Source organism: Cyprinodon variegatus, unplaced genomic scaffold, assembly GCF_000732505.1.
Source record: "Cyprinodon variegatus isolate N-32 unplaced genomic scaffold, C_variegatus-1.0 Scaffold815, whole genome shotgun sequence".
Taxonomy (NCBI): domain Eukaryota; kingdom Metazoa; phylum Chordata; class Actinopteri; order Cyprinodontiformes; family Cyprinodontidae; genus Cyprinodon; species Cyprinodon variegatus.
Genome location: NW_015151268.1, coordinates 290,462 through 303,466, shown reverse-complemented (window position 1 = coordinate 303,466; position 13,005 = coordinate 290,462). Strand labels below are relative to the sequence as shown.

At 44.5% G+C, this 13,005-nt stretch overlaps 1 protein-coding gene across 1 annotated transcript; it reads right to left on the bottom strand.

Moving 5' to 3' along the window:
• Window positions 1–4,746: 4,746 nt before the first annotated feature.
• Window positions 4,747–11,414, bottom strand: cdc6 (cell division cycle 6). The gene is made up of 12 exons (XM_015396692.1): window positions 11,304–11,414; window positions 10,081–10,403; window positions 9,747–9,977; window positions 9,469–9,668; window positions 8,045–8,193; window positions 7,848–7,954; window positions 7,641–7,780; window positions 7,467–7,567; window positions 7,320–7,387; window positions 7,084–7,250; window positions 6,733–6,873; window positions 4,747–4,963 (listed from the first exon to the last, which is right to left on the bottom strand). Exons 2-12 carry the CDS (start codon window positions 10,391–10,393, stop codon window positions 4,871–4,873), a joined length of 1,710 nt encoding a protein of 569 aa, XP_015252178.1. The 5' UTR covers window positions 10,394–10,403; window positions 11,304–11,414; the 3' UTR covers window positions 4,747–4,870.
• Window positions 11,415–13,005: the final 1,591 nt, after the last annotated feature.

Here is a 13,005-nt window from a genome sequence, read left to right as displayed (position 1 = left end):
ACCCTCAGCTACCTCCCTCTACACCTGCTCACCTGAGGCTGAATCCCAGACCGGCCCCTAAACACCAACCCTGAGCACTAACCCTCCATCTGTGCATTACCAACGAGGGTCTGCCGCAATAAAGGCCATCCCATACCATATAGTGCAGGGGTGGCCCATTCCAGTTCCTGAGGGCTGATATCCTGCAACTTTTAGATTTCCCTTTGGTTCAACACACCTGAATCAAGTAATTAGATCATTTAGAGGACTCTGGATGAAGTGACTGCATTCTGAGGGTTTAACGTATCCATTTGAATCAGGTGTGTTGGACCAAGGGTGAATCTAAAAGTAGAAGGATACCAGCCCTCAGGAACTGGAATTACCCACCCCTGATGTAGTGGGTAGGGCCAGTGGACCGTTTAGCCCTTAAAGTCGTAGGGAAGCAGCTGTTCCAACCGTTGCATTTCTCAATTCTCCCGAGTGGTGCCCCAACTTCACATGAATGAATAAAGTGAATGTGATTGGTCGTTTATCAAGGGGGCGGGATTGTTGTGGTGGAAGGTTTGCAAGCACGTTTGATTGTAGCCGGTTTGTCGGAAGCATCTTGCTAACCAGTTAGCAACTTATTGCTAGCAGGTTCCCAATGGGAAATTCCATTGGGACCAAGTAGCACTAAATTGGTGAATTAGAAACGACGCTGTCAAGGAACGCTATGGACAGAGGAAACATGCAAGAGGAGGGGAGTTTAGTGTCGGAGGTCGTGGATGAGTCTCCTCCGTCATCCGTTTTTTTCCATTTATCCCTAAATAGTAGAAGTTTGATGTTATGTTACCATGCATCACAGAACTACAGCCACTCACATGTGGCGTCACTGTTGCCATAGCAACAACTACTTTTCTCTTTTCCTTGGAGGGAAGAAGCCGTCCCATTCAGGTGTATACCCCCCGATCCGATGCAGACGCCTTCTACTGCTCAGTTTGGGACTTTGTGGGTGACTGTTGATAGTTAAGGGTTGGTGGTTAGGGAGCGGTTCGGGATTCAGCGTCAGGTCAGAGAGCTCCTCACTCTCTGTGTCACATCATATCTATTCCCCAGAGAAACAGATTGGTGGATTACTAGATCCTGCTGCAGGCAGATCAGACGAATTCATCTGAAGGTTTATTCTCCTTTAAAATCAGAGGAGGAACTGATCTCTGTCCTCAGGATATCGACTCACTTTAGTTTATTACTTTTCATAAAGTGGCAGAAAATGAAAGAATTTTCAAAAGCATAAAACAAACAGATTGTTTTCTTATATTAAACCAGAGCTATATAATTAGATCTAGAGTTACAGAGAATCTAAGCACCAGATAATGTTTGCTAACAGTGACTCAGCATAACCCTGCTAACTTCTCCGCCTCAGAGGCAGCAGCATAAGTTCAGCCATGTTGCATCAGAGGATCTCTGGGAGCTGCAGGCTGAAGCTCGCAGAAACACACCTGAGGGGAAGAGACGGGATCTCTGGATGTTCTAGATCTACCTGGATGAGTCCAGACTGCCTCTGAAGGACACTGCAGCTTTTAAATAGACTTTAAGGAAGCGCTACCATTACCTTCTGAATGTGCAGGATTTTGTTTCTCACTCTGCTCTACTTTTAATAAGCTTTTTTTTTTAAAAAAAAATCTTAACTATTTATTTCACTTCTTTCCTTTAACTGCAAAATCTCATCTAAAAATAAGTAAAAAAAAATATTTAAAAAGCATATTTCCACTTAATTTAAGCAGCTAAATCAGATGATCGACCAGTGGAATGAATGTTTCTGACCTTAAAATAAGATAATTAGAATTAAAACAGTATGACATATATATTTTTTCTTAATCAAATTATAGATTGACTTCTTTGGCAGATTTTCTTACCAGGAAAATACTTTGATTTGAAAGCAGCTCTCCTACATGTAATTTTTTGCAGTGTTACTATCCTCACTTTAAGGCAGCTGAGCTTTTCCACTTCTTAGGACCAAATGAGAATATTTTTGATACGCGGCCGTGGATTTTAGAAATAAGGATTTTAGAGAACAGTGATGCTGCACTGGAAAAAAATCGAGATCTAGATAAGTCATTTTTTTCTTAAAATAAGTGCATTTGTTCTTGAACTGAGGAGGTAAAAAGAGACATTTTGCCAATGGAACAAACAATTTACATTTAGAATAACAAAAAACATAATTGCATTGTTTTATTTCAGGTACATTTGATCTAATTATCTTATTTTAAGAGTAAAAATACTCCTTTGGCAAAATATCTAATTTACCTACTCAAATTAAGGGTAAATACATTTAATTTAAGACATTTTTACTTATTTCTAGATCGTTTTTCCAGAGTGAGGGCTATAAAGTATTTCACTCTTAGAGAACAGATCTTTATTTATGATGCAGTGGTAACACACAGCACTGAGGGACGAGGCTGGGGGGGGGATGCTAACCTGGACGGCGCTCCGTCACTCTGAGGGCTAATTTCTACAATCATCTGAAAGCGTCTCCGTTTACTCTGAATGTTAGGAACCTGCTGGACTTTCTGAATGTTTTCCATCCCTGTGCAGGAGCCTCTGCTTCACGCTAAGCTCCAGTCTTTCAGGAAGTGTCTTATTTCTCTCTCTGTCTGGGAACTAACTTCTCTGTCTTTAATCACCATCTTTGCTATTGTTGATGTGAAATTATTTAATTGATTTATCATTAATATTGTTTAACTTTGACCCAGAGAAGCAGGTTTGATGATGAGCTGATGTTTGACGCTGCAGGACCAGCATCCTGTAAGTATTCACACCCCTTCAGCTCTGACCTCACTGCGCTCCACAGTCCTAGTGGGGCTCTATGCTTTCATCTCCCGGAGAAAATAAACCACATGATGCTGCCAGCAGAGGTGANCAGCTCTGACCTCACTGCGCTCCACAGTCCTAGTGGGGCTCTATGCTTTCATCTCCCGGAGAAAATAAACCACATGATGCTGCCAGCAGAGGTGATAAAAGTATAGATTTTGAATTCTGATGTTTAAAAACACTTTTATTGAAGTTAGAGGATCAAGTTCAGCTTTTTACTCCAGTAAAAGTGTAATAGTACCAATTTTTGAAACTACTTAAAGTATAAAAGTAATGGAGGAAAAAATGTTCAGGCCAGAAGCTTTACTGCTCTACCCCATTAAAGGAACATTTTTCTACAGCTCTGGATGATAACTTCCTTAGACTTCATTTTCTTAGTTTGATAACTAATGGTAAAAGTGTCACATTTAATTTTGCATCATCATGAAAAATTATTTATTTTGGTATGTGATGAGCAACAAGTTGGGGCAGCACAGAGTCCAACCACAAGGAAATTGTCTGGATGAAACTAATTATTTTGATGGTTTTGATCTCTTTAAAATATCAACAGACCATGAGCTGAAAATGAGCTTAAATGGAAAAAAAAAAAAAAACACAGAGCATTTTTAAAATGTAAGGAGTAGAAGTAAAAAGGTGTCTAAATAATCATTACTCCAGTAAAGTATAGATACCTGAAATTTCTACTTAAGTAAAGTATTTGTACTTTGTTACTGACACCTGTGGCTGCCAGCGCCGTGTTTCAGCATATGGCTGCTGATGCATAGATCAGGACTGGGTGAGGTCTCTGCTTTAATCTTCTCCCTGGCCGCTCTGCTGGGTTCCTGGTTCTCCGTGAACCTCTGAGACCAGAAACAGAACATCTGCTGTTTATACTGGGCAGAAATGACCCACAGGAGGAGCCTGGTTCCTGATGAGCAGGGGTCCTTCTAAAGGATCTGCATATTTACTTTTAAGACAGATGTAATGGGATTACAGTTAATCTTCAGTGGATCAATCCTATTTTATAGAAAATAAATAAATGTCCAAAAACTTAGCGGCAGGAGATGATGCTCTGAAATATAAACTAATCGTTCGGAGCANAATGTCCAAAAACTTAGCGGCAGGAGATGATGCTCTGAAATATAAACTAATCGTTCGGAGCAGAGAAAACGTCAGATTCCAAATCTCTGCAGATGTAGAGACCAGATTAACATCAAAGTATCAGTTAATGACTAAAATGATTAAATCAGAGCCAGTCCATCAGCTGCTGATAAATAGACGACTTTTGAACGCAGCCTGTTGTGGTGAATCTGACTTTTAGAGGTATCAGAGTAAAGGGGGTTTATTAGCTTTCCTCCTGCTTCAGTCAGGCTCTACTTTGTGTAGCTCTAGACCATAAAAGCTCATCACAGCTCAGGATCAGCGTGAGAGAAAGTTGGAGGGGTGTGAATATTTTAGCGTCCTCACAGCAGCAGCTTCAGCCTGGAAGTGAGCCTGTATGTTCAGCCAATCACAGGCTGAGCTGCTGCAGACTGAGCAAATCTAAACTGTAACCATGGTAACGGCGGTGAAACCAGCTTTACATCCAGCGGATGCTCCCAGTCTGTACTGGAAACACGGACACGTCTCCTTTAAAAAGTAAAGTGTTGCTGTGAAGAATCAGATGTGTTTGGTTTGTATTTGGAAACTGTGAGAATTAAATAAAGTTTTTGTCACACGTTGAGTTTTTCCTCTATCCTCTGCTCTGGGATCTATTGGTCCAGTTTTTATTTGCACGGATGCTTTGGCTCCAGGCTGATCTCCAGCAGGTTGGCGTGGGAAGCTCCCAGCAGCTCTGCCTCGATGATGTCATGGAGCTGTAATCCAATCAGGTCAGGGGACAGAAATAGACGCAGCTCAGCAGGAAAAACCAAGACGACACAATAAAAGTCTGTAAATCTTTTTATTTACAGCAGAAAAAAAAAAATTAACATCTCATAGTCCAAAAAACTGAACAGGTTAAAAAATAAAAAACTTAAAATCCTTTATAAAATTAGAAAGGATCATTTTAAATAACTCTAGATCATGAAGGAAGGCCAGCAGCCAGGATGCTGCCCAGCAGCGTTCGGTCCTTCAGAGCGTTCTCCACGTCCTTCTCCTCGATCTTCAGGAACACCTACAGGAACACAGAGCAGAACCGCCATTAAAGGAAGGAACATCTGAGGCACAGTGATGTCACTTCCTGTTTCTATTACAGATGAAGACAAGCAGAGTTCTGGTAGAGGTTCAGCTCAGATCTGCTACTATGAACCGGGTCAAAATGTGCGATGTTAGCCGTCCTAAAAGGCGCTCGATGATGTCATCGCTTAATTGGCATACTTAATGTCTACAGGAGATTCTGGATAAGTCCAAATTTTATTTTTTCTTTTTGTCTGCAGCGCAGATAGGATAATTCAATTCAGTTTATTTCTAGAGCGCCATTTCACAGCACATCATCTCAAGACACTTTACAGTTCAACCAGATCATCCAGTCAGATTGATTCAAAGTTTTCTATCTAAGGCAGGAGTCTTCAACGTTTTCCAGGCCAAGGACCCCTAAACTGATGGTGATGGAGGAGGGACCCCCTAATTATATATACTGTTTGAAATAGTGTTCTATCAAACTGCTCCTATAGTCACTCTATTACAGATGGAGTAATGTAACTAAAGTAATCCCTCCCTGGGATTATTAAAGTATTTCTGATTCCTGGTTGATGGGACAGGTGTTGTGAATGAAACGGTGCCCAGCTTGAAAGAGCTCCTGTGTGTCTCTGAATGTGAGCATTGATGACTGAAAGACATCTTCTGCCTCCATTTATCTGTTTACTACAGTCTGTTGAATTAATTTAGTGTGGATTTAAAGACATTTCAATTAATCTAAAAAATCTCAGGGGGAATATAAAAAAAAAAAAAAAATTAATCAACCAAAACTTTCATGACCCCATGCAGTACCTCCGCCACCCCCTGTTGAAGACCTCTGACCTCAGGAAAACCAGTTGATTGCATTGACTCTTCAGCAATCCCTCACACTAAGCATGCTTGTAGCGACAGTGGAGAGGAAAAACTCCCTTTTAACAGGAAGAAACCTCCAGCAGAACCAGACTCAGTGTGAGCGGCCATCTGCTGAGGCTGACTGGGGTTCAAGGAGACAGAAGCAGAGATAGAAAAAGAAGCAGAGATACAAGGCATGGAGTCACAGCCAACAGGGATTTAATTCCATAATCCATACTAGTAAAAAAAAAACAGAAGAAAGCCACATTGCAGAGACACGGAAACTAGAGGAGCAGAAGAGAGACGGAGGCTGTAGAATGAAAATGCCGTTATTTTATACGAGACAACAGAGTCAGAGGAAAACTATTTTCATTTGTTGCAGTCTAGGGCGGGATTAGCAGCAGCTGGTGAGGTTCTCAGTCATCCAGGTCAGTCATTCCAAAAAAGTAAAAAAAAAAAAACACTAGGCTTTGTTTCTAAATTTAAAGACGTTTGACACTGATTTTGAACAGTATTTTTTGATGCTAGGCCTTTCAGAATCTATAACGCAGGGGTATTATTATTCTTCAGTGAAAGAGGTTTTAATAGGAACAGGTGGAGAGCAACTTTTCTACCTCTGTTATCTGCTGTTGTTTCTCAATATTACAGTTTTCATTGATTGATTTTAAATTTGAAACATTGTCTAGCCTGTAAAAAAAAATTACAGGCTTAAAAAAAAGCTGATCCACCCTTTAGGTTCAGGAGGACCTTCAACATCTGGAGCTATGTCATGTTATCTATATGAACCGAGTCTATGTTCATCTAACGATCAGAATAAAGAACAGATTCCTTAATGAGTTCAAAGCAGCCAAAGTCCACTTCCTGTTTCAGGATGTGGTTCTAACGGGCCCTGTGGACCTGCGTGTTGTTCTGTACCTTAGTGAGACGGGCCTCCTTGTTCTTCTTCAAAGCGAAGATTCCTCGACTCTCCAGCAGCTCGCAGAGCGCCAAACACTCCCCCTGCCCGACCGCAGACACCTGCCTCTGGGAGCACAGCCGGCTGTAGACCTCGTGGAGCTGCAAGAACAACCCAGTTATTGATAGATGTATTGAAGCGGATCAGTTGTTCTAGATCTATGTGGGTCAGATAGATCCCAGCTGGTTAGACTGTACCACCGAGTAAATTTGGAAACAAAACGAGAAAAATATGCAAAACTAGAGGAGTTTGGAAAATCTTCCTGACTTTCTGTTTGAATGCAGAGGTTAGAAGAGGCCCCGCCCCCTTACCTTGCCCAGGTGGACCTCTCTGCTCTTCCCGCTGCGGATCACCAGCAGGAGGCAGCAGACCAGCAGCTTCTGCTGCAGAGGGAAGCTCTCTCCCTCCGCGCCGCTCTGAGACGCCATGCGGTCGCCGTACACCTCAGACAGAACCCTGACCACCTGAGGGAGGCCCACTGCGGACAGAATGGACAGTCAGAACCCATGGTTGCTATGGTAACCCTGCAGAGCTCAGCGGGCCGTACCTTTAGCTTCCCCGCTCTGATTGGACGTCTTCTGGCGTTCAGCTGCCTCTGCAGCCTCCACTGCTCTCCTGGGGGAAGAAGAGATGCTCCGGTCAGGCCCGGTAACGGCTGACAGACCGGAGAGGCAAACCGGGTCAGAACCTTTACCTGCAGATGTCCAAAGCCTTCCTGGCGTCTCCGGACACGGCCGATACCTTCCTGGCACAGAACTGGACGGCGGACGAGTCCAACATCCCCTCGGCTGAAGCCTTCAGACACAAAGCAGAACTTTGATCAGACGAGCCCGGCCAGAACCGCCGGTGCCAGCAGAACCACACCCACCTTTAGGAGTCTGTCCTGGATGATGGTGGCCAGCTCCTGGCGGCTGTAGGGGGGGAAATGCAGCAGCAGGGGGCGACAGTGAGGCTGGGCCTGCAGTCTGGGCAGGATGCGATCTGTCAGGTCCAAGGCGTTGGCGATACCTTCAGAAGGAGACGCGGTCAGACCGTTTTCACCCCACACCCGTCATGCTGCGGGCCCAACACTTACCGATGAGACAGAGGCGGGACCGCGGCAGGTAGGGCCATTCAAAGATGGTGTAGAGGACGTCCTGAGCCTTGCTGTCCAGCTGGTCCATTTCATCCAGAACCAGGAGGCTGAACAGAAAAAAAAATGATTTAAAAATAAATCGAACATTAAACAGACCTAAAAACAGAGAGTTCAGTCAGAGCAGCAGCTTTACTCACACTGTGGGCCCCGGGGCCGTCAGGAACCTCTGCAGGCCACTCTGTCCACCGCTGGTCTTCAGCTGCTGGGCCAGCAGACGGAAAATGGCGTGAGAGCTCCGTAGGGTCATACAGTTCACCACCAGGGTCTTCACCGCCGCCAGCTCAGCCTGGAGGAAGAGGAGGAGACGATGAAGAGACGTTAAGCTGCTGTAGGAACCAGATCTGCTCTGGTCCTGCTTCATGTCAGTGACGTTATGCTACATGATGGGCTGAACGCTGCCACGTGATGTGAAACATTGTGGTTGCCCAGGCAACCATAATAACATCATGCAGCGGCCGTTTGCCGAGTCAGGAGCATCTGTAGCGTTAGCGTGTCTAATGACTGATGGAGTTTTACCTGAATGATAAGAAAACTGAAAAAAACATTTATGGTGAACAAAGTACCATGATATAAAGAGCTGGGTAGCGCTGTGGCTAGCTGTGCTCAGTAGCTAACAGCTTAGCCTCTTTTAGCTCACTCAGTTAGCCATAATAAGCCGGGCGTACAATGTTTAATTTTTCCAATCGTTGCCGCAGCTGCAGTCCAGAGCTGACAGTGACTGTGCTCCCCGACGCTCTGATGTGATCTACCTGCTCACACTGTAAGTCTAAAAACCAGGCGGGACTCAGTTCTGCAGTGAGATGGCGCTACTCGGACTTGTCTATCCGGAACCCAAACGAGTAGAAGAGGAATATGAAGCTCAATAGAGTGAAACGCGCTGCCTTGGCTAATTTGTGCAATTTTGTGCTGAAAGCCCTAAACAGAAAAGGAGACGATGTATTTGGACAAAGGCGTGGCTGAGCAAACATGCTTCTGTGTTTTCATCTGAAAGGAAGAAGAAGAACAAGAATCCTTGTATGGCAACAGATTTTCAGTTGACCTTTGTGGGCAAATCACTCAAACATGTTTGATGTTCTCCCGACTTTACGACTCCTGATGAGGACTTGGTTGTCAGGCTGATCGCCCCTCGTTACCTCCTGTACACTACATGATGCACCATCAGGCTGAAAGTCTGGCCGATCGAAAAATTCTTCCACGACTGGAAAGTCGCCCTGAAAAAGGCTAAAAAAATATCGTATTGTGTACGCCTGGCTTTAAGCTACACTAGTTTAAATTTGTCTCAAGAAATCCCATTTGTCCTCCCCTGTCCTCAGATCTTAATAAAAAGAACAAAAATAAGCAGAGACTTTTTGTGTCTCCTTGTTAAGTGGCAGAGCTCAGTCTGTCTTAGAATGCAGTACTTTCCTTCAAGACTGACAATGATTGTTTTCTACTTTGGGCTACTGCTGCCTGAGATCCTGTTTTAATAAAAATATGTTCATCTTATGACTTCACTGTTTTTCAAAGCCCTTTTAATTTTTTTTTTCTGCCTCCACTAGGCGTCCCCTGCCCATGAACTGACCTTCATCTCCTGCAGGATGCAGTTCAGGCAGGCGGTCTTGCCGGTCCCCGGGGCCCCTGAGATGTAGAGGCTGGCGGGGACGTTCTGCAGCACCTTGTCCTGCAGGAAGGAGCGGATGGACGCCTGCTCCTCCTCCCTGGACAGGAGGCGCTCCGGCATGGCGGTGTGGAGGGCCTGCTTTACGCTTTGAAACCTGGACTCTGAGGAGGGGGACATGAGATCAGAGACCATCTACACATCTGGATCATTCATGGGGGAAAAGGAGCTGCAGGTCTTACTGTCTGCAAACAGGCGGACGGCGGGGGGCTTCTTCTCTGGGTTGTTGAGGACGGGGCTGCCTGGAGGTGTTTCCTGTCTGTGAGGCGAGCGCCGCTGACAGGGAGGGGTCAGCTTCAGGGGACCAGAGGACGCAGGCTGGTTCTCATCGAAGCCCAGTTTCCGTGGCGATGCCAGACTGGGCCTGTTGAGCTTCGGGGGGGAACACGGCACGTTGCAGCCGTTATCGTCTCCTTCAGAGGGAGACAAGAAACAGCTGAAACCAAACGAGGTCACAAAGCGGAGGATTCCTCTGAAGAGGCGACCTGATGGTCACCGCCTGGGTCTGCGTCTCACCTGTGCGCTTCCGAGGACTCAGAGGGAGTCTGGCCTGCTGGTTGGGGGAGCATGGCGGTGTTGGTGGGGGGTTCTGAGCTGCAGGTCTTCGTGGTAAGAGAGATGGGGGAGAGGGCAGGCGGCTCTGGGTGGCAGCACCACGTACCGGCGACAGGGGGGACGGTCTGTCGGTCCGCCTCGGAGAAATCGGGGGCTTGGCCTCCGTGGCATTAGAGGATTGGAGCGTCTTTGGCTGCAGAGCCGATCGGCAGGACCTGCGGCGTGGGAACGGGATGGTGGGCTGAACCGGGGCCTGAGAGCGGGTCCTGGGCATTTCTGCTTCTCTGTTAGAACAAAAACACAGAAAGTTAACGGATCCATCATCCTAACAGCCCGCCATGTTTAATCTGCAGCCAATCAGGATGCTGCAGGACGTTCAGCTGCTCCTTCTGTCCACAATAGTAGGTTCTCTGCCTGAGAAGGCAGGAGGGACCACCAGGGGCCCAACCAGCAACCAATCATTCACTGCTTTAGAGCTGATTTATTAAAGGCTGTTTTATGTAAACTTCTTTTTTTTAAATGACTGTAAACCTGTAAAGATGCTGAGCAGGTAAACAATGAACCATCTCCTCCCACTGATGATTATAATCCAACACAAAGGAAGCTTAAATCAATCATTGGAGCATAGAGCTGGAAAACCGCCCTGATTAAAAATAAAGTAAACACAATAACAAATATGAAATAAAAGTTAGTGGGTTTAATATTGCATGAAATGTTTTGGCCTTTAAAGATGCATTAGTTTCATTTTACACTAAATATAGAAATAATTGAGGCCTTAGCTGCTCTCAGATCAGCTTTTAGCTCAAACTTCTGATCAGTGAATCTGAGTAAAACTGAAATGATCCTGGATTAGGATTAAAATCCCTCTCTGCTGATAAACAGATGAGTTTTATTTAATGATTCTCTTTCATCTAGTCAGAGGGTTCAGATGCTACCAGCAGATAAAACGCTTCAGTCCAACTTTGCTTTGCTTCCTCTTAAACTCTGGAGCCAGTTTAGACAAAATGGGTGAAATAATCAAATGTTTCAGAAGTTAAATAAACACATTATGTGTGAAACAAAGGAGCAGATCAAACGCGGCTTTAATAAACAAAAGTTTGTAGAGGCCTGGATTATGGCGCCAAACAGGAGCAGCTCTGTCTGGTTCCCGGAGATCAAACCTTCCTCTCCGCTGCGGTACTCACAGGACAGCCGGCGGTGATCAACCTGGAGACGGTCAGAATGAAGCAGCTCCTCTGGTGCTGGTTCTGGTTCTGGTTCTGGGTCTGGTTCTGGTTCTTGTTCTTGTTCTGGGTCTTGTGAATTCGTCTCCTCCTCAGAACCTTTTCTGTCGAACTGACTCCAAACTTGCGCCAAATCTTCCCTCTAATCAGCTGTAAGGCTCATCGACGCTCTCTGATTGGTCACCACCTCAGCTTCCGGGATGCTCATTGGCTGGAGCGTTAGAGGCGGATGTTGCGACACTTCCGCTTTGCTGACGCAGTTTGGTGGCGGGAGTTTGATTTTGGCGGATTCCTGCACAGCTGTTGTCCTTTTAATGAGTCTTTAAACAACAACAATACGGTCAGGTGTTAGAAATAAAAAAGGTTTGATTAAATTATTATAAATTAATGCAGGTAAGAAAACCGCTTCTGAACATTTCCTCAGTTTCTGATGAGCAAAGGTTGTTTTATTAAGGGAGGGGAGGGGGGGTCCCTTGGGGACAGATGGTGGTGGATCCTACATCTGACTGCTGATGTTTTATTGTCTTCATAAATAATGAAATTAAAGCTTTATTTTATTAAACAGCTGATCAGCTAACATTAAAGCTGATCAGTTGGAGGTTTCTGAGAATCAGGCCCTCATCCTGCTGTTTCCTAGTCTCTATGCTGGTGAAGGTTCTCACTCATCCAGGTCATTCCAAATAAAATAAAAAAAATCCACTGGACTTAGTTTCCAAGTTTGAATACGTTTCGCTTCCCATCCATCAGTTTCCCTGTTCAGGTAAAGCGAGGAGTCGCTTCATTGTTTAAACTACACCTGATCTCAACAGGTTCCCTGGAATAACACACAGGGGAAACCATGAGATCAATAAACTCTTATATTTTCTGATAGATGAATAATTTCCTGTCCATGCAGGCTGCTGTGGCCTCTGGCTGCCTGCATCAATGTTGGTCTCTGCTGCAGAAACTTTGTTCAACCGGTTGGATCGTTTCACCCTGATGGACCGGACGGATGGAGCCACTAAAATCTGCTTTTCAAAACTGATCCTCAGTAAACTGAACATCCAGCTAATAGGGAACAAAATGTCATCACTGGTAACACTAGCGAAGCTAACAGCAGGGATAAAACTGAGGAAATGTTCAAATGAGAGCTACATCCATGCTATACTTGTAGTTACTAAAGTCTCATTTGTCCAGAAGCCTCCTGCAGCCTTCAAACTGGTAATTTACAGAAAATATATAAGTGCATAAAAAGCCTGTTATAAAAAGCACTAAACCACATCAGGATAGTTTTAGTATTGTATCATTAGTAGAACAGCAGCTTTCCAAAGTTAGATTATAATCTTAGTGAGACATTGCTGCCCATTACTATTAATGGCTGAAATCCCACCTGTTAGATAAATCGTCTGAATCCACATTTATTCAGTGAAATCTAATAAACGTCTCTGTTTCTTAGAGCATTTAATACGTTTGGTTGATGCCAAAGGGAAATTAAAGGATACAATAATCTTACATTTCTTTTTTTAGTTGTGTGGTTTCGGAAGTGTTGATTTTAGGGCTGAAACAATCAGATTAATCGATTATTAACATAATCATCAAACAATTTAGTAATTGATAATTAACTGTAGTATAGAGACTGTTAAACCTGCCTTTAGCTGACAGAGCGACACACAGCAGGAATTAT